Below are 23,040 nucleotides of genomic sequence, written 5' to 3' on the forward strand. Positions count from 1 at the left end.
GTTACCATCTGCCTCACAATCCCTGTTAATTAGAGATCCAAAAGTCAGAATTTTGTTTCCCTCCTACCTCATCAGAGGGAACAACATGCCGTGTGTTTCTCATCTTCTAGAAGGAGAAACTGAGGCAAAAAAGGGGCACGTAGCTCCCTGAGGTCATGTGACAGTGTATGTAATAACGCATGTAACCATAGAAAGAAACCAAATTTCTTTCTCAGATTTCTGTTCTACTGGTATTCTTGATGCATTGGAACCTCTCAGTAAAGTACTGACTTAAACATCAGTTGGGTTCTGAACTCTATCTACCCCATTACTGCACTATAGTAAAGTATATGTCACATATAATTTATTATTTTAACCAATATTAAGTGTTCAGATCAGTGGCACTATGAACACTCACATTATTGTCAATCATCATCATCAAAACATCTTCCATGTTCCTCAGCTAAAATTTGTTTCCCAGTAAACAGTAACTTCCCGTAATCTCCTCCCTATGACCAAGCCTTGGAAATCACTTCTGAATGTTTGTTCAGCAAAGACATGCTGGTTTTGAGTTGGCAATACAAACCCCCTCCCCAAGTTTAGTTAGATCAAAAAAGATTGAAAGAGCTACTTGTCAATTTGGAGTCAACTGTACTTACAGGACTCTGTGTACCGGATATGTGTGTATGTGTCTTTAAATGATTCTCCACCTCCTAGCCCGCCTCCTCACAGTTTGCCACTGGGTTTGCAGTCTTCAGGTTTCCTCAGTTTGTGCAAGAAGCCAGCATGAGCAATCTCCTTTATAAATGCCAAAGCAGGTTTGTTGCAGTGGAGTTCACAGTCTGAGTTGAGGAATGTAAAGGTTGCCAGTGTAAAGGTAACAGTTTGGTTTTGGTTTAGAAGATCTGTCCAAAAGATAGGCTGTTACGCTCCTTCTGGAAAAGCCTGATTGGTAGGATTCCTATAGGAGCTCAGCCCAAAGCTGATCCCATCCCCTCACCAACTTCAGCACTAAAGCTTGCCAACTACCTCTGGAAGAAAATTTGCTGGGTTCCATCATTTCATACAAATGGCTCATCCTGGAGGCGGTGATGTTTGCAATGGGAATCTTTACAATCACAAGAAACAGAGTGACAGCTCAAAAAGTGGAAACTGCACAAAGAATGGGATAGTGAAAGAAGCCCAGGTAAGAGGCAAACTGGTCCCCCTGCCCTGAATGATTTGAGCATTTTCAGTATCTCTTGGCAATGCTGCTTAAGTGGTTTTAAACTAAAAATGCCCTGTTTATAAAGTGCTTTAAGTGCTTTAATTCTGCAACTAATTGAAAGAGTCACCAAAAAGTGTTTTTTTTTAGGTATGGGTAAAGCGAGATAATTTTCTCACCTTATAAGATAGGACACAACATAAACTCAAGATCCTTAAACTTCCTGAGCTATTAAGGTACCTACCAGATGTCTATTTTCTTGTAAGAATTTTGATGATGGGAAGTGAGGGGGGGGGTGAAGGGGGTTGGCATGAGAGAGGGGGCAATGTAGTGCAGATTCAAATTTTTAAACTAAATTTCAGTCCATCAAAAATTCACATGTTACATTCATCATGCTTCAGAAGAAAAAGAGGAAGTGAAAGTAAATATTGCTGGAATTGTGTGGTGGAGAGGGCATTTTCGCGGGAATACATGAGAAATGCCTCTGGTTGAAAGATGGATTCTTTTTAGTGTTTAATGGAGCATTGTCATAAGTCAGTTTGATTTGGGGCCAGAGCCCTTCTTTGAAATTTGACATCACAGGAATTCTTTTCCAAGACACTTTGGAAAGCGTAGCTTATTGTTACTTTTTGCAAGCAGGAACCAAACAGACTTGTTGGTTCTTTTGCCTTTGGTATTTAAGTTTTTCCTCCTTTGGCTCCTGCTGTCACAGAATGTTTTACAGAAATTTACTGAGGAGGAAAAAGAACTCATGCTTATTTGGATAGGAAGCTTAGGTTTTGGAGGTACTGGTAAAAAAAAAAAAAAAAAGCTATTTCCCCTTTTTTCTAAACCATGATGCCATAGCCACCTTTTCTGAGCAGCAATGTGAGCTCACCTGTTGGAGGAACAAATTAGCATAGCCAAACAGGTAGCTCAACTGTTGGGAAATAAGAAGCTGGGCAGGGAACCCATGTTGTCCTCCTTTACTCATCCATCCTTGGAGAACTAACATCTGCCTAGAGGAAAGGTCAGATTGTTCTAAGATCACAGGACAGGATGAGCTGGCAGAGAGCCAGTCCACTCTCACGACATTACATGTTTTTCCCTGGAGTAGGGGGACGGCTCAAGACCCTGAATTTTGTGGTCCCCCCAAAATGTCTAGCCAGATAAGTGTCGTAAGTGAGGGACATTTGAGAAAAGAAATGGCATGATCTCGAGGTTTTCCTGGATTCTGTGAGTTTTATCTCTAGTGACTTAGATTGTGCTTGTGGGTTATCTCTGGTTCAATGGAGCTTATCCTCATAGAAGACTCTATTATGCTATTAAGAAACATAAACAAAGTTTATCTACTGTGACAGCTAAAGGAGAAAATGAGAATGGTTAAGAGTTGGACATCACTGCTATCATTTACTCTATGCACTCAAACCAGTGAAAAAAGCAAGAAACCATGAAGAAAAGTTTTGTGCATATATTCATAAGAAAAATAAAGTTCTGTTAATAAAAATATCAGAAAATTGGTTTATTTTAAAAAACAATTTAAAAACGCAATTAAATCAAAAGCTCCATTTATAGTAGCATCAGAAACATGAGGAACTTGAGAATAGTAGTAAAAATATGTGAGGTAGAAATGAAGTTGAAGATATTAAAATACTATGGAGAGACATAAAAGTTAACTAAATTAAAGATGGAATAACATATAATACCCATATGTAGATGAAATATGTCAATTCTACCTAAATCATTCCATGAAGTTTATGTGAACTCTTTATATAAAATTATTTTAATTTTTCTAGAAATAAAATTAAAATTAAGAAAAATGAATAAACAATATAAAAGAATAATAAGCAACTGATACTGCAATAAAGAAATCAAGTGTTATTTACATTAGCATGTAAACACTGATAAATTTTTAATTTATAAGAATATTGGAAAATATACTTTAAAATAATATCTGGAGACAATAAGAAAAACTATCATATAATAAATCATGAATCATAAAAGTAAAAAATCTGACTATATAAAAAATGAACATTTATTTCTGATGAAAAATATAAGAAAAAAACACTATCATAAAACTGTATCACTGTCATCACAAAACTGTATCACTGTCATCACTGTCATACCATTGTTTGTTGATTTACTTGAGCGGGTACCAGTAACATCTCTATTACACTCAGCCCTGAGACTTTTGCAGCCTCTCCTTACTCATCTTTCCCAACGATTGTAGACTATTTCAGGGTCAGGGGAATGAGAACTATCATTACTGTTTTTGGCATATCAGGCAACATTGAAATATTCCATGGGTAGCTTGCCAGTCTCTGCTGTGTGGGCAGGATACTCTCGGTAGTTTACCAGGCTCTCTGAGAGGTATGTATATGTCTTTAACTGTATTTGGGATATGAATACACCACAGGAAGCTTGTCAGGCTCTCCTGTGCAGGCAATAGATGATTGGTAGCTTGTCAGGTTCTCCTAGAGGGACAAGTAGGCTATTAGATGTCGCGCTTCTGGGAGCTTGGTTTTATAGTCTCTGGATCACAAAACAAAGAATGGTAAATTAGAGACCAGGAAAATATTTTTAATATATATTATAAAATTCAAGTTTCTTGTTAAACAAGAAATTTTACAAATGAATACAAAACTATCTAAAACCAAAGAGAAAAAAATGACACAAGATATAAAGGACATTATTGGAAATACAAAAGGTAAGTAAAGGAAAGAGAAAGTAAGGGAGGGAAGTAAAGAAAAGAAAGAAAAATAATATTCTAGAATTGGGTTCAATTAGATGGCAAATAAAAGTCTGCTTTCTCAGGTTACACTATAAAGTACAAAATCAAGATGAAACTTAGTTGTTTTCAATTCAATAGCAATATAAAAGTTTGCCGTTGAAGAGGTAGTACAGCGGGTTGAGTGTTTGCCTTACAAGTGACCAACCTGGGTCAGTCCCTGCCATCCATATGGTCCCCAGATCACTGCCAGGTGTGATTCCTGAGTTCAGAATTAAGAATAACCCCTGAGTATTGCCAAGTGTAATCCAAAAAAGTCAATAAAAAAACGATATAAAGATTCATTAATAACATTTTAGAAGCTGCTAGTGCTATTTCTTTTTCTATGTATATGAATTGTTTCGCTTGATTTTTATAATATCACAGCCAAATTATTATTATTATTAGTTATGTTTATGAGGATAAAGAAATTGAAGAACTTACCCAGTGTCATGCAGTCAGAAGAAAAGTGCACATATATATATACACACATATATGTACATATTTATATATATATATATGTATTTCCTGGACCTCATGGTATCATCTGTTCTCCATTAAAATAAGCCTACAAACCAGTATTTATGAATTAAACAGTATACACAACGGAAGACTGGTCAACTATAAAATTGGTGAAAATTGTCATTTTCAACGTCATGGATAAACCTTGAATGAATCATGTTAATAACAATAAGTGATATGGAGAAAAGCAAACATCTTATAATTTTATTCATATATGAGATTAAAAGCTAGAGCAAAAGTGTAAACGGAGGACCTGATTGTTTGTTCCCAGAGTGGGAAATATGGGGGTGTGAAATAAGTAAAGAAAGTCAGTTTTATGGTGATAAATAGAAACTACACTTCTGGTGAAAATCATGAAGTAGCATATACAGAGGTCAGATATTGAGTTTTACATGTGAAACTTATGTTATAAACCAATGTCACTTTCATAAACATGTATTCTAGTTGCTAAAGTCAAGAAAGGGATTTTTATGTTTTTATTGAAACCACACATTGAAAAAAAATAAAAAATTTATAGCTCCTAACATATGTTGCTCTATTGTAAAAAAGATAGTAAGGTAACCAAGAAAATTATAATTATGGTAATCTCTAACAAGTATTGAGGCATTCTAAGTGCCAGGCAATCTAAGTGCTTTGCATTCATTTCAAAACATACCTACCAGATAGATACTATTATTATTGGACCCACTTTAAAGATGAGGTAACAAGAAAACTCGGGTAACATAATTAAAGTCAACAGTTGATAAGTGCCAAAGCTACATTTGGAAATCAATTCCAAGTTCTTGAATTTTTGGTCTTTTTCCTTAGTCACACTGACTCTATAAGTCATTTAAGACATTGTTTAGAGTGTACTTCCTACCTGATCCCACAGAGAAGTAGAAAATGAATTCGGGTTTAAAGGACAAAGTCAGAGTAAATAATTTAAGGTGTTGTGGGGAGTTTGGCTTGCTTCTTTTTCTTTCCTTCTTTTCTTCTTTCTTTCTTTCTTTCTTTCTTTCTTTCTTTCTTTCTTTCTTTCTTTCTTTCTTTCTTTCCTTCTTCCTTCCTTCCTTCTTCCTTCCTTCCTTCCTTCCTCCTTCCTTTCTTTCTTTCTTTCTTTCTTTCTTTCTTTCTTTCTTTCTTTCTTTCTTTCTTTCTTTCTTTCTTTCTTTCTTTCTTCCTTCCTTCTTCCTTCCTTCCTTCCTTCCTCCTTCCTTTCTTTCTTTCTTTCTTTCTTTCTTTCTTTCTTTCTTTCTTTCTTTCTTTCTTTCTTTCTTTCTTTCTTTCTTTCTCTCTTTTTCTTTCTTTCTTCCTTTCTTTCTTTCTTTCTTTCTTTCTTTCTTTCTTTCTTTCTTTCTTTCTTTCTTTCTTTCTTTCTTTCTTTCTTTCTTTCTTTCTTTCTTTCTTTCTTTCTTTCTTTCTTCTTTCCTTCCTTCCTTCTTTCCTTTCTTCCTTCCTCCTTTCATTTTCTTTCACTCTCCCTTTTATTCTTTTTTATTTATTTCTTTTTGGGTTTTGGGCCACCCCCAGATGTGCTGAGGACTTACTCCTGGCTCTGCACTCAGGACTCCCACCTTGAGATGCTTGGGAGATCATACAGAAAGCCGGGGATCAAACCTGGGTCAGTCAAGTACAAGTCAAGCACCCTGGCGACTGTACTGGCCCTGATTCTTCTCAACAAAAATCTAGTATTACTTTTTATTAAGCAATTTAGCATCACTATTAGTATAAGAAATACTAAACTAGAAAAATACAGAAATACTAAACTATCACATACAAGGACTTTCACTGTGCAACTTGGTTGACTCATGAAACAACTATATCAATGGACTAGCCATCCACACCCAAGCCCCCATTCTTCAATTGAAAAAGCTCTGATCTCCCCCATGTTGATTCTGAGTCATATAATCTAAGACTGAACACCAGATGAATTTCTAGAGATAAAGTCTAGAAGATTTCATCAATCCTAGAAGTAGTACATGGCTACTCTACACAGGTCGTTTGCTTAGAACAACATTTCCTGGTAATATGGTACCTTCTTAGATATGTGATGTGACGGATGAAGGAGAACTAAAACTTTTTTTCAAAAAATTTCCCATTAAAGGCAAACTTCTATTCCACCCTTCTTACAATTTAAACTGTACCTACATACGTTTTTTGACTAGCAGAATGTGACAAAAAGGGCCATCTTGAAATTGGGAGACATTCAAAAGGACTTTGTAACCAGCCCTCTCAGAACACTCAGCGCCAAGACACCAGGGATGGAGGAAGCCCACGCAGTCCAAGTAGAAAATACCAAATACCTTTGCTGTACTGAGATCCAGCACCAATTTGTAAACTTGGAGAATTAAGCTATCCTAGAAGCAGGATGCTCTGGCTTCAAGGTCTATCAATTCAAATGCATAATCCCTGAAGAGAAGTTATCCCTTGACCAAACTGTAGATTGCTAAGCAAATAATTTTTGTTGTTGATCTATTAATGAGGTTTGAAGCAGCAAATGTTAAGTAATACATGTGTTTTTAATCTCTCAAAAAGTTATTTTCTAATCTAATTTTATAATAATTTTAGCATTGACATTTTTCTTTTTGTTTGTCTTGGGATCACACCCTGATGAACTGATGGGCTATACCCTTTCCGTGCTTGGGGGTTCCTCCTGACATCAATCAGAGTCACTGTCACTGTCACTGTCATCCCGTTGCTCATTGATTTGCTCGAGCGAGTACCAGTAATGTCTCCATTGTGAGATTTGTTGTTACTGTGTTTGGCATATCGGATACGTCACGGGTATCCTACCAGGCTCTGACATGTGGGCAAGATACTCTCTGTAGTTTGCCGGGCAATCCGAGAGGGGCGGAGGAATCAAAGTTGGGTAGGCTGCACGCAAGGCAAACGCCCTACCGCTGTACTATCTCTCCAGCCCATCAGTCAGAGTAGTGCTGGAAATCTAACTAAGCTCCTAAATGCAAACTCCATCTATTTAACTATTTGCATTTTTGCAAATGTTTGCATTTTGAAAAATCGTAGGGGTGTTAAAATTTTTTGTTCATTTTTTTGTTTTTGTTTCCAATCTTTGTTAAAGATGTCTTTCTCTAGAATGAACTTTTATTAGAGGAGACTTTTATGCTTTAGTTTAAAGAGTGCATGCTTAAAATGGATATCTGACTTGCACAGTTAAATTAGATAAATTTAATATCAGAAATGCAAAAACTTAATTGTTTGAATGCTGCCAAACCTGGCCTATAATTAATTTTCTGGAGTCTTAAAATAGATGCATAATATGTAAAATAATGTAAATCAGAAGAGTATGTGCATTCAGAGATGTTTCATTAATGAAAAGAATGCATGTTTTTAGTTATTTAATATATAGCTGGACCGATAGCACAGTGGGTAGGGCATTTGCCTGGCACGCAGCCAACCCGGGTTCAATTCCTCTGTTTCTCTCAGAGAGCCCAGCAAGCTACCAAGAGTATCCTGCCCGTACGGCAGAGCCTGGGAAGCTACCCATGGCATATTTGATATGCCAAAAACAGTAACAAGAAGTCTCACAAGAGAGATGTTACTGGTGCCCCCTCAAGCAAATCGATGAAAAATGGGACAACAGTGCTACAATGCTAATATATGTTAATTAAAAATTAATTTTATCTATTTGTTTCCTAAAACCATTCTCCTTCTAATATAATGGATAAGACTCTTGCCTTGCATATAGCTGACCTGGGTTCATTCCTGGCAACCCATATTGTCCCCTGAACTGCCATGAATGATTCCTGAGCTCAGAGCCAGAAGTAAGGCTTGAGGACTAGTAGGTATGGTTAAAAAAGAGAGAATATTTTTTCTCCTTGGAAACACTGGTAGAGATAGGTCAAAGTTACCAAATAATTTTAAAAGAATCAATATCACTTATTTCTAAATATATAATTTTTGAGTTCTAGCACAACACACGGTCCACTGAACCTCACCAAGGAATCATCATACTTGCTATACTGTCATTCTTGACCCTGAAAATTGCAGTTTTAATGACTTAAAGGGCTAGAGGGATAGCGTCTGCCTTGCACATAGCAGACCGAGATTCGATTCCTCCGTACCTCTCGGAGAGCCCGGCAAGCTACCAAGAGTATCCTGCCCGCAAGGCAGGACCTGGCTAGCTACCCGAGGTGTATTTGATATGCCAAAAACAGTAACAAGAAGTTTCACAATGGAGACAGTACTGGTGCCTACTCAAGCAAGTCGATGAACAATGTGTTAGACAACAGTGCTACAGTGATATGCTCCCATGAGCACTGCTGGATATTTCCCCCCACCTCCCTGTGCCAAGCCAATCCCCATTCCCATCTTCTTCCATAACTACAGGGGTGTCCCAGTGTTTCCTGGCACTACAGAGACTGAGCAACAGGCCCTTGCATTGAATCACTGGTCACATGGACTAAAAACACTGGGAGGTAGTACACCCATCCATTCTCCAGTATCACATGTTCCGCTGATACTACCAGATGTGTCCTGGGTGGTTCCTGAGCTTAAGTATTGAACCATCTAGCTTGCACAACCCTAAGAATCAGGAACGACCCCCAAGTTCCCTGTGCACTTAGTGGATGCTCTTACCAACCCCCACCTACCACCACTCCCCCCCATGTCCCAGGAAACCCCCCTTCTGAAAACAAACAACTTCCATAATTTGTTTGCTTTATGTCCCAAATGAAGTCCATACTTATTCTCTCTTTGAGATACTTTAAATCAGTTCTTGTTATAGAACTGCACCCCTGCATTGTGTCAGGCGCTAATGGTAGTTCTTTCTCTGATGTGCCTTAATCTAAAATCTCAGGGCTAGGATGGATGGAGATGTTACTGGGCCACTTGAGCAAATCAACGATCAACAAGATGATTGTGATAGGATTGTGATATAATTTTTGTCTTAAATATTATAAATTTTGTTTTGATTTATCTGAACTGAACTGGTATAGTTTTCCTGAAATTCTAAACTATCCTGGCTAAAATTTACATAAAAAGTTGCTTCTGCCACACAAGAGGAAGAAAAACCTTAAACGGGTAATTCAAATTTAGATTAAACCTTTTAATTTCAATATCACAAAAATGCAATTAAAAACTATAAACATAACTTAGGTATTCAAAATTGTTCTTCACAATTGCCTTTATCTATGACAGTGACACCTGAATTATTTTCCACTCACCCAGGAATTTTGTCACCTTTATTATCTTTCGGTTCTAAAGGAGGTAGGAATTGCAAATGTCTTAAAAGAAAGCTGATAAGCCTATGTGACAATAGAAAATGAAAGCAAAAGTTTCATCTGAAGAAATTTAATGTTGCCAATGGAGCAAAAAGGTCCTGTGACAAAAAAAATGTATGTAAGGATTTTCAAAAAGAACCTAAAAAATCCAAACATGGTGAGAAAAGGTAGTAAGTGGAAGATCTAGAGTTTTGAGATGTTTGCTTTCAATCTTTAAAGTTTCAAGTAGTGTGAGTTTCAATAAAACACTGCTATCAATTACAAATCGATAACCCTGAACTATAGATAGCCAGAATAAGAAAAATATAGTCATATGTAGAATGCTATTTTCACAAATTCTTTTAGAAAGAAGGGCTCAGAGATTTGACACCTCTTAATTTAGACTTACTTTAAGTTATTTAAAATCAATAATTGATCTCTATGTCTTCATTTTGCCAAGTTACTATGCTAACACAATGTGAAAATTTGTAGAAAAATTATAGCTGATTATATATATCATTAGATTCTCCTAATTAATCAGATTCCCCTGGTTTTAAATATGAGGCTCCAAGTTATCAAACTACTAGAAATAAAACTATTTTATTGGACAAATCTCATCTTTCAGGTTTCATAAGAAGTGATATATAAACTGTTTGTTACATTAAGCAGGAGAAGTGCCTAAGAGCCTTGGCTGTCGTGAGCTCCCCCTCATATACAGCTGTCTGTGCTGTCTTCCTCTTAGCACCCACTAAACTTCAATCAGCCAAATCATGCAAAAGTTCCGTAATAAACCCACAGATTTCTCAGGAGCTTTAGTTGACTGCTCCCTTCCTCCTGCAAAACCATCCCACTTTCCTCTGCCTGCCCCTAACCTACCCATCCACAAGCACCTCACCCTGTATCTTGCTCCTCCAAGACTTTCACTCATCACTCCAGCCTCTAGGATCACTACCCCTCACCAGAGCTAAACTCAATTGTCATCCCACAGAGCACAACATTTTTGGGCTGTGTAATTATGAATATGGATTTTCTCAGGCCTCTTGGAGGTAAGACACTTGACATTTGTTCATTCCAAGTCATGATCTATGGCTTGACCTCACCCACCAATACTGATGAGAAACCCAAAATTGGACGCTAGTAGTGATGTCTCTTCATTTTCAAGATTCCTACAGTGGCCACGAAGGAATGTCTTCCATGCACCTCAACCACTGCTGAGTGATTCTCACCCATGACTTTGGCCACAGGAACACAACTCAGCTGCCATGCTGAGGCCAGAGCAACCACCTAGCAAAGAGTTGTTGATCAGCTGGTAGATGGTGTACATATCCAAAACTTTTTCAAGTTTCCAGTGTGTTAATCTCTATTCTATAATATCTTTAGAAATTAAGTCAGATCTACTCTCAAAACCCAACCCCTCCAAAATAGAAAATCAACTTCTATAGAAAATATAGGCTGAAGGATTTATAAAATTATTCAACAAAGAGAGAAAAGCAATATGACCCAAAGCAACTCAGACCACTGCTCACTTTCCCTGTTCCATAATTCATTTTCACAAAAATTTATATCATAAATTTATATTCTATAAATTATCATATCTATTTTGTAATGTAACTGCTTTTATCATCTTCCTAAAACCTTGAATAACACTTGACTCAACCGGAGCAGAAATGAAATGAAAGCAGATAAGACACTAGCCTTGCCTGCTGCAGATCAGAGTGTGATCCCCAAACAACATACGATCCCCAAGCCTCATCAGGACTGATTCTGAGAACAGATCCAGGAATAAGCCCTGAACAATGTCGGGTGTTACCCAAGGCTCCCACCCGCCAACAAAGGTTGAAGTCAGGGATACAGAGGTGTTTGTGTGTATGACATTTTCTACCCCAACACCAATCAGAACTTCCCAGTGAACTACTTAGGGAAGAGTAATAGAAGGAAGATCACTAGCTTTAATATTAGATAATAATGGGTTGCAGATTTCTTTTTTTTTAATTTTATTGAATCACCATGAGATATTTAAAAGCTTTCATGTTTGGGTTACAATCACACAATGATCAAACACCTATCCCTCCACTAGTGCACATTCCCCACCACCAATATCCCCGGTATATCCCTCCTTTCCCGGGTTGCAGATTTCAATTCTGTCATACTCTAATAGATGCACTACCCTTCATTCATAGCTTCATTGTCTGAACCATACTTCCCTAGGCAATGATGATTAAATGATACAGTTAATATACATTGGTTTCCATTAACTCTCAGACATATATTGGTTACACCAAAAATTGTAACTGTTATCTATCAGAGTTAGCCTGCAACCACTTATTTCTCATCAATTGCTATTGTAATCTTCAGTTGTTCAGTTTATCAATTGTTTAGTATAATGCAGAGCATATACTACGTACTCAGTAAATTATTGTTTTAGACCCTAATATTTCCGCATCCTACAGTATCTTCTCAAATTTTATTATTTTCATTTGACCTGCCAGCAGTATTTGACACAAGAAATCACTTCCTCCCCTTTTTTGTTTTTTGGGGGAGGAAATTACACCTGATGGTGCTCAAGCATTATTCTTGACTTTGCACACAGGAATCATTTATGGTGGGCCTATAGCAACATAAATAATTCCAGGAATAGAACCCAGGTTGGTCACAAACAAGTCAAGTGCCTTACCCACTGTATTATCTCTTTGGCTCCATGGATATATTTTAAAATCTCCAAACCGTGCTTTGAATACTGTCCTCCTTTCTATCATCACCAATAATAATGTCTTCAACACAGCAGACTTCAAAGTATAAATCCTCTGGTTATTTAATTTGTAGGTTCCCCAATCTTGTTAAGAGTAGAGTCCCTACTCACTGTACTATAAAAATAACATAATTAGACAATTTATTATTACCAGGTAGCTAAGTCTGGTGTCAAACAACATGCTTTAAGTAAATGGAATTTCTTAAAGTAAACGAAAATAGAAATTAATTATTATTAATTCAGCTAAGAATTCCTAATACCTCTTAGTAAGAGATGAAATTTTCCTGGATTAAAGAGAAAATGAATACTTCATAAGTATATTAGCCTGTCATCTGGTTTTAATAAAGCCCTAAATTCTTGGGACTGAATGACCAAGTACAAGTCAGTAGAATCTATCTTTGTATCAGTGATCCTTTATGTGAAATAATATTTAAATTTTCATTTAACAAATTTTTATATTACACGACATGCAAGGACTTTATGTAAAATGGCTTAATTGGTACTTAATCTGGAATATAATAGTATTTCAGGCCAATCTCAGTGATGGAGGATGCTGAGTACTCCACCTGGTACTGCAGTACTTGTGAAGAGCTGTTGGGGGACCCAAGTCTGCAACAAGCAGTTTTGAATGGGCCATGTGGAACAAGGGTATAGAACTAAGGCTTAGCAAATGCCAAATAGCAGATCTTACCTTTAAGCCATATTCCTGGGCCCACTCTTCCCATTGTTTAGATGTATCAAGTGATTCAATTAAAGTTAGGTAAATTTTCTTTAGACTAATCATTGAGTAATTAAAACAAGTTGGCCTTAGGTTCTGTGCTTTTATCTCAGGGGAAATCAAAACTATTTTAATTTTATTGTGAATATTTAAATTTTTCTAGAGTTCTAAAATTTACCAACTGCTTAGATTCTACAACAATTGCTTTGTTGCATTTGTTTTATCCATGAACCCATTATTTCATCTATAAATAAATTCATGTATTTTAAAGAAAGTTTAGAGAAGTAGATACTATGGTTCATGCAAAGACCACTACCAATAGCCCAAGGGAATTCTATATAAGTGTCGGCTGCTCAATGTTGGCCCTTGTCTTATTTCTACCATTAGTTTCTTTTGGTGAAATAATGCTAGAAAATGATAGAGAACACATATTGGACTTCCTTTTGATACTGCCTCTAACACATGTAACAAAAATCCTTGAGTAAGAGACCGGCATGCCAACAAATTTGTAAATGAAAACAAACTTATAATAATATGGAGATATTAAGGTTATGTATAAAGGTGGAGCAGTTATGAAATCAAGATGAGAGTAGCAGATCCTGTTGGTGCCATCTCTACCTCCTCCTTCCAGTTCTTAATACATCTTTATTCCTAGGGCCAGTTCCCATGTCCTTAGCTGGAGCACTTTCTCTGGTCCCCCTGAAATCTCTAAGGCCCTGGTATTCATCAGGCCAGGTGCCATTAGAGAATCAACACCCCCAGGAGAAGCCATCAACTATAAACTAATGTAAATAGAAATATAAATATCCCTGCCTCCTCTCCTTTAGCTGAATGATCCTGAGGCATTCTGTAAGCTATCTCTTAGAGAACCACAATACTAAATATCTTGATAACATACTCTTTCCTTATTTCCTACTTGTCCCATTTTCATCCCCCTCCTCCATTTGTGCTTTCTGGGATGATCTAAATAAATTATTGTCATTTGAATCTTTTGCTCAATTCTGCTTATGAGTACCCAAAAATTAAGACAGTGATTTATTAATATGTAGCCAACTCTTTTGCATTAATGACAAAAGCAAAAATTACCTTCAGTATCAATAATATCATTTTATCTGGATAATAATACTTATATCCGTGATCTCATTAGATTTTCACAGTAATGTGAAATAGATAAAATGAGTGTGGCTGATATATATTTTAGGAATGAAAAGTCCGTGGTTCATTAAAAGGAGACAGAATGCACATGAATGAAGACAGTGTTTTGATCCTAAGTTCCGGGATGACTCAGAGAACTAGCTAAAGTCGATATTTCCCTAACCATTATTGATTCATAAAACTTTATCAACTACTCATAAATACAGGTAGACAGTGGGAAAATTGTAGCTTTTATCCTTTAGTTAATTCATAACAAGAGCAAATAAAAGTTATCTGGCTTATTATAGTATGAAGAACTACTTTAGGAGTCTCCATAATTATTTTAATCTATGACATTCCCAGAATTTTAATTGATAACTTTCTACATTATATTTCCGTAGTTGGAAAGTAAACAATTTTTCTTCTCCTTTCAGCTAATACAACTTCAAATAAACCCTTTTAAAGTTTTTTATATAATTTTCCCTCATTTTGGTATTCTTATGTTACATAAGCAGATTATATAGCAAGTATATTGCTCAGAATCACCTGCTTCTGAACTTTTGATCAACCTCAGTTCCATTTCAAATACATGAGATAGATACTGTCTTCCTAACCCAATAAAGTAACATGAGCCGATTTAGGTTTTGGTTACTTTGCTAATTTTGTCCAAGACAATCAAGTTGATGACACAGTAGAGATTTTGGGTTCTTGCAACATGTTAGGTTTCCTAGTCACCTATTCTGATTGTTAGTCCTAAAGATTCTAGGCTCTAAATCTTTTCAAACACTTGTATAATGATGGCAAACTGATATCAGATCTCAGAGAATCATGCTATCTCATTTTCTAAATCTTAGTGACACATTTCTCAATATGCAGGTGAGACTCAAAAGAGGTGCATCACTTGCCCACAATCTCAAAATTGCCAATCCAGGGCAAGACACACCTCTGTCCATTGTCAGTATATAGTGCTTTTATACTGTATTGCCTTTTACATTACAGAACCAGAACCAAAATTCTTAAGAAGACTGACACTCTTTTTGAAAAACTTTACAAATGACTTGGGGACATGGAAAAATGGTATAATACATATACCTCCTGAGTTGTTTAATTCTTTTATAAAAGGAGCCAACATTTTTGCTAAGGGACCATGTTTCCATTGATCACCTCTCAGAAATACCACAATGAGTGCTTATAGACAGAAACAAATAGAAGTACTCAATCAGGTAGACTGAGAAATCGAGCCAAAGTCTGAAATAAAAGATTATAAAAGGCTTTTTTGTTCATTATAATACCAGTGTTTATGTTAATAATATTACTATAGCATGTAAACATAAATTACTTTGGCCTCAGAAATTATTATGGTTTAAGATGCCTGGGTCTGGGTCAGAGAGAGAGTAGAGTAGGTAGAGTTATTGCTAGCCTTAAAAGATGAACCAAAAGGTTCATGGGATACTTTCGACATGCATAGGTTAATGGAGAGAGAAAGAGAAAAAAGATGCAAGAAGAATAGGTAAGGGAAATCATAGCATCAAATTTGAATAAACGAGGAAAGAACAACAACTGAATCATGGACACATTTCTCTGTTTCCGGGTAGGAAGACTTTTGTTTGTTTCACATTGCTAAGACAGGGCATTGTTTGGTGTAGTTTTACAAGATAGAAAGTTTAATTGGGGTCCAGGCTTAGAAGTTTAGCCAACTGAGGTGTCATAAAATAGATTGAATTTTATCTAAGGCTAAAAATCATGTACAATCTGAGTGCAGTCCACTGAGTTTAGTCAAATGACTGTAACACATTTTGTGTGCTCTCAGGAGCCACACCCTTGTTCTTAGTCACCTATGAGTCAACTGGCTGCCTGGCATAGTAATGAAACCACAGAGCACACCTCACCATAATGTCAAAGCACACCTCAGTTGTTAGTTTCTCCCATCTCCATTTAGAAGTTTCACTTTACATTTTATTAGCAAGTTAAAAATCTCAGCATCAATTGCTTGTTGCATTGAGTCATATTCTTACATGGATACTGGAGAAACTTTAAAATTACCAAACCCATAATCACAAATCACTGTGCGTCACTGAACTTAGGGTCTCCCAGTTAGCAGTTCTCCACACAATCTACCAGGGATTGTTTTGAAAACATGGGTGTGATCTCATTTTTAAGCCAAAGGTTTGTTAAAATCTGACCAGGGCCCAGAGCAAGATAGTACAATATGTAGGGCCTGCCTTGCACACAGCCAACAAGGATTTGATCCCTGGCATGCCAAGTGGTCCTCTGAGCCCCACATTGTTACCTAGGAGTAATCCCTGAGTGCAAAGTCAAGACTGTCTTGAACACCACTCAGTGTGGCCCCCAAAATAAAAACAAACAAAAAAATCTGATCAGATGTTTTTTTGTTAAGAGCAGGGTTTCAAGTCTGTATTACTCAACTTTACAACTCAGTCAGGGCCGAGATCTCCAAGGCTGTTCTGATCAGGACTGGGCCTCTTCCACCCAGATCCCCCATTTTCCAGTAGCTGGGCAGTAACACCCAGAAACTTCCCCCGGCTACTGTGTAATCCCATCAATAGCCAACATGTTGAGACTATAAAACCAGCTCCCAGAAGAGAGCAACACAGTCTCTTACCCCTGCGCCTGGCTGTCTTCACTGGGGCCCCTCAGAGAGGACAGGTTGCATTTCCCTCCCCGCCCCGAGCAGAGCCTCAACAGTTGAAGACCTCAGGAACCCAGCCACAGCCATGCTCAAGGCCACTCTCCACACGTTTGGCATCTAACAGCCTATTTTTCCTCTTGGAGAACCTGACAAGCTACCAATCGTCTATTGTCCGCATAGGAGAGCCTGACAAACTCCCCGTGGAGTGTTCATATCCCAAATACAGTTAAATGTATGTACATACCTCTTGGAGAGCCTGGCAAGCTACCGAAAGTATCCCGCCCATAAGGCAGAGCCTGGCAAGCTACCCATGGCGTATTTGATATGCCCAAAACAGTAACGATAGGTCTCATTCTCCTGACCCTGAAAGAGCCTCCAATCATTGAGAAAAACGAGTAAAGGATGCTGCTAAAATCTCAGGGCTGAGTGTAATAGAGACATTATTGGTGCCCGCTTGAGTAAATCGACGGACAACTGTATGACAGTGATACAGTGATTACTCAATTTGAGTAAACCTCTGCCTATGGCCCCAAACTATTCATTTACTCATTCAGTCATCAAATATTTATGGGATATCTACTACATGGACTGGAGCAATAGTACAGTGGGTAGGACGTTTGCCTTGCACGAGGCCGACCAGGGTTCAATTCCTCCCCTCCTCTCAGAAAGCCTGCCAAGCTGCTGAGAGTATCTCACCCACGTAGCAGAGCCTGGCAAGCTACCCATGGCATATTCTATATGCCAAAAACAGTAACAAGTCTCACAATGGAGACATTACTGGTGCCCACTCAAGCAAATCGATGAACAATGGGATGATAGTGATATAGTAATCTACTTCATAATTCAATAAAAAAAAGAAAAGTAGTTCCCCTTCTGGAATTTAACTGTGACTACCTTTACTCATACCTGCTTCCTACCTATTTGTGCCAGATAAGTGTTGACCCCTGCCACACATCCTTCTTTTTGTATTTTTTCATGCTCTTCCTCTGTTGTAAATGCTGTATCTGGTTAACTTCTACTCATTACTCAGATCTCATTTTAAACACTTTATTTATTTATTTATTTGTGTTTTATTGAATCGTTGTGAGATACACAGTTACAAAGCTGTTTATGAACAGGTTTCAGTCATACGCAGTTCCAACACCTGTCCCTCCACCAGTGTAAATTTTCCACCACCAATGACCCTAGTTTCCCTCCCCGTCTCTTACCCTGCCTCTATTATTATATAAACTAAATATTTTACTTTATAGGAAGGTGTTTCTCTTTTCTTGAATTAGGTCAAATCCTTACACTCTCCATTGCATAAGATCTCTTATTCATCATTTCTCATTTTGTAAGTACTTGTTTGGCATCTTTACAGAAATTTTTCTTAGAGGGTCACAGAATAAATAATTTTGGGCCCTGTGGGCCATACATTCTCTGCTACAACTCTGTCATTATACTGTAGAGGGCAGTCACAGGTTAATATGCAAACAAATGGGTGCAGATGTGTTCCAGTAAAATTATTTACAAAAATAGACTGAGTCAAATCTAGTCCATGCACCACCATTTGCCAGCCTCTGACCAGTAAAACATCTAGCAGTGATGGAAATGTATGCTCCTGCCTAGTAATGCAACCACCATTCACATGCTTTTGAGTGTGCTATTGAAATGTGGACAGTGTAGTTAATGTTATAAATCCCTAAATCAACTTCATTTTGACTATTCAAGAGCTAGTAGGCATCTGTAGCTGGTGACTAACTATATTAAACATCACACACATTAACCATGAGTGTCACAAGGTCAAGGACTCTGTCCCTCTTGTCATCATGTTGTTACCTAGATCTAGCACAAAAATTGGAGCAGAGTAGGGTTCATGTGCATCTGTTCAATGAATAAGTGAATGAATGAACAAAGTGTAGAATGACATTGAATGTTTTGCTTTTAGGCCACACCTGTCTGTGCTCAGGGATCACTCCTGGCAATGCTCAAGGGACCATATGTATTGTTGTCTATCTGTCCCCCAAAGCTGTTTCATTTGTGAAATATGATGCAATCTGTCATGTTTTAAAAACCTAACTTCAAATTTTCTTTTGTTTTAATCTACTGTGACAGAGTTGAGGAATTCAATGTAAGCCTATCTTTTTCAGCTAAATAACCTTGAGGAAGTTACATAATGCCCTGCACTTTTTAGAGTAATTATAATCCTTATTTGCTACAGCTATTTACAACCTACTTCTTAGTTGTATTATGACAATATGTAAGGTTATAGTCACAAAATCTCTGAATACTCCAGAGGTAAACACTGTATCCACATGACATATAATAACTTATCAAGAATACAGTAAGTGGTAGCTATTTTCAATGATTTATAACCACTGGTACATTATTTTTCTCTAGTTTATCAGGATAACCTAATAAAGCTCTATGTTTCTCAAAGGATCCAGCATGTTTCAAAGATCAGCAGAATACAATCATTGCACAGGAGTGAAGGACAGCTACTTTTTTCCAAAGTTGAATTATATCCAATTGACTTTAAAGTCTCCATCCCATATGTTATCCCAGAGAGGATCTTCGAAGCCTATAAATATTTATGCCCTGAATTAATCCTTTAGTTTTGATATGGGGCCATCCTACTAATGGCACATATTTTTATTCCACTGCTCTCTGAAACAAAATGCCTGCTTACCCTGCTATAATATTCCAATTTCACTATAGTGGCTTCTTTATGTCTTATTTCCAAATGGGTAACACAGGAAGTCTAGTCATCATTTCATATCCTATTCTTCTTGAGTCCACATATCAAAAATGGCCCCAGAACTTATCTTCCAGTCTTGGCAGATCCTCCCCTCCTCTTCCAAACTTTCTTAGTCTCAACTTTCTCTCTCATTTACTCACTCCAACAGATGATTTTCAGCAAGTTTCTGTAGTATGTGTTCATTGGTACTCCTCTAGGACTGTTTAAAGCTCCTAGAGAAATTCTTCCTTTTCTGTGGACTCTATATTTTCCAAACTGGATGAAGCCACACTGTTGCTCTGAGTTACTAGCTCATTTCTCATGTAGAGAAGAGAGCAACAAAGGTTATGGGAATTAAGTGTAACCTCTCAGTAACTGAATTCACTTATTATTTGAAAGAAAGGGTTGGAGTCACTAATATATAAGGAATATATCTCCTTTTAGGGATTTGGATATAGAACAGTGGTTAACGCTAGGTGAAACCAATCAGGGTTACATATAGCACCATAATGCCCCTTGAGCATCATTAAATGCAGCCTCAGAGACCTACAAGCACTGACCCTAGATCATCCTCACACTCCAGCGCCTGAGCAGCATTGAATTTTCAGGTCCTTTCATTGGACTTCTGATCCAGTTGGCTAATAACCACGAGCAGGGTCCTGGGACCTCCTGAGCACCATTTGGGAATTTGGGACCCCCTCCCATTCATTTTATGTCATACCTATGTTATTATTTTTTCAATACCAGGGATCAAATCCAGGACCTCATACATGCAAGTATGCTGTGCTCATTGCTGAGGTCTTACCTCCTCAATCCTCCAAAGTTTATATTTTTTGTGTCCCTCTCTTACTTTTGCAGCCATTGAAATCTAAATATTGTCACTTGCTTTTTCAAGATGTACCACGAAGAGTGAGATGCCTATAAATAATTGAATCTTCAACTCAGATTATTGTTCAAAATGAACTTTCCTAGATTTAATTTTCATTTTATGATTATGTTTCCTTAGGCAGATAGCTTGGTTACCAGACTCCTAAGCTCTTATAAGTAAACATTAGAAATGAAAGCGTGTTGAATACGTTTCCGCAGTATGTTTTAATTTAGTGAATTGATAATGTCATAATACATGACCAGCCAAATCCCATGGTACAAAACAACAAAGTTTAGTTTTCACTCTTAATGTTTCATTGAAAGTATACAGAAGTTGAGGTGGGGGTAGTAAAATGCTGTTCACACACTTATTCAGGGCACATAAGTTCTTTGATCTGTGATATATGACTTTCAAGGTCACCTTGCCCAGTCGCATTCCTGCTGTAGTCAAGGAACTGACATATTTCACATATTCCCATTTTATGTTTGTTAGAACTCTGTCATACAATAATATTTGCTTCAAAAAACGTATAAAATGCAGCCTTGCTATAATAAAGAGGAAAGAGTAAAATTGGTTTTGTTACTTCCTTTAACTCATTTATCTAGAATAAATATGAGTAAACTGATTAGGTTTAAACGATATATGAATATAGTAGAGTTTTTCATAATTTATGGGGTGGTGGAGTGAGCAGCCCAAAAGATAGTGCAGAAGTTAGGACATATGCCTAGCATGCACCTGAGCCAGGTTTGATTCCCAGCACCACATGGTCTTCAAAGGCATTGCTGGGTACAGATGTAGAAGCCCCTGAGTACTGCTGAGGTGGCCTGGGTATACTCCGACATCTCAGAGCCTGAGCATCATTACATTCAGCTCAATGCATTGAATCTGTGGGTAGATTGACCAAGAATCATTGTGGGGACACCCTATCCCCCCAAAACAGAATATCTATTCTTTGCCACAGTTGATAACTGGGTTTAAATACTTGGAATATTTGAAAGGCCTGCCTGAAAGAAAACAAAACCTCATATTAGTTTTGTAAGTGATCCTTTATTTTCTGTCCTTTTTAAAACATCTTGTCATTTAGAAATATTATTGTAACACAATGTGGTAAATATAAAGCTAGTATTACATAATAAGGACATGGAATCTATATCTTTTTAGAAAAAGAAGTCAAACTTCTGTCTTAAATGATATATATTAGACAGATAATGGCTATTAGCATATGTGGTGGTATTGAGTGTGGGCTGATACTAGAGAACAATTAAGGAAAGGAGCAGAAAATGAAAAAGTTACAACAAAATTAAATATTTAGAGGTGATAAAACTTGGGTTGTGAAATAAAAGTAGTCTGACATTATTTAAGCAACAAACTGAAGACAGAAAATCAAAGACTTTGAGACAAGTCATTATCTTCTGAGCTAAGATATTTAGCTTTATGTTAAAACAAAATATATAGCAAAAAGAATTTTTGTGATGGCATAAAATGTTTATAAAAGATGAGAATACATCTTATATATGAATTTGGTTCACTGTCACTGTTAGCCCGTTGCTCATCGATTTGTTCGAGCAGGCACCAGTAACGTCTCTCATTGAGTTACTTAATATCAAATGGATTTCTTACATTATTGTATTCAAAACACTAATTCAATCAGAGATATTCATTCAGCACAGTTTATGGGATGCTATATGTTGACAACGGATGTTAGGTTTTGTACACTATGAATGACTAAGAGGTGCAGAGATATGTAGGTTTCTACAGCCCTTTCTGTTGAGAGGCAGCTCTAGGAAGCACTTTGGAAAATCTTATAAATGATACTTGGGTACTAGAGCTAGAAATAAAGTTATCTAGACACTGCATATTTGAGGAACTAGGATGGAGTAAAAGACATTCAGGAGATTATTGCTATGGTTGTTAAATTATGGATTATTGCTATAAATGAGAAGTTTTCTGGATTCTCTCAGTTGTGTTCAGTAACTTCTTTTCGATCCTTGCTGCCCTTATCTTTCAATCATTCTGTTAACTGTCTTCTCGTTCCTGAAGTCTACTCTACAACCTTCTCTAAAGCCAGTATAACATTCATCTCCCTCCCAGTTCCCAGTTCCTGAACACTCTCTGTGGTGCCATTGTCAACCATAGTCTTCTGGTGGCTCACCCTGTTTCTTCACAAAATTTTCAATAAGACAGACACTCAAGATTGGGAATGACAAGTGATCTGATGGAATCCTTTCAGTTGCAAGTAATGAAAAGCTCAAATATAAAGCAGAATATATGTAAGATTTTTGGTTTCATATTTTGAGTCTAGAATTGCATGGGCCCTGGATTGGGCTAATTCAGTGATACTACAATGCCATCAAGGATCAGAGCACTTTCCGTTATTATTTGACCATTTTTAAAAGCTTAACTGGACATCTCCTTTATATAAAGGTGATTAACTGCCACTCCAGATGTCCCAAATACATGTAAAGATGTCTACAGTATAGAGAATTTTTAAATTTTTTTTATTTCCAATTAAACCCTTACTGAAAATTCACCCCAAAAAACTCTTATTAATCATAA

The 23,040-nt window shown here is 37.0% G+C and overlaps 1 protein-coding gene across 1 annotated transcript in view; it reads left to right on the plus strand.

Annotated features, from left to right (window-relative positions):
• Positions 1–1,031: 1,031 nt before the first annotated feature.
• SPTLC3 (serine palmitoyltransferase long chain base subunit 3) overlaps positions 1,032–23,040 on the plus strand; it is a 170,735-nt gene continuing 148,726 nt past the window's right edge. Inside the window, exon 1 of the mRNA XM_055133468.1 lies at positions 1,032–1,165. Within this exon, the coding sequence (XP_054989443.1) occupies positions 1,049–1,165 (117 nt within the window). The 5' untranslated portion in view covers positions 1,032–1,048. The remainder of the gene's footprint in view (positions 1,166–23,040) is intronic.

Source organism: Sorex araneus, chromosome 3 (assembly GCF_027595985.1).
Source record: "Sorex araneus isolate mSorAra2 chromosome 3, mSorAra2.pri, whole genome shotgun sequence".
Lineage (NCBI taxonomy): Eukaryota > Metazoa > Chordata > Mammalia > Eulipotyphla > Soricidae > Sorex > Sorex araneus.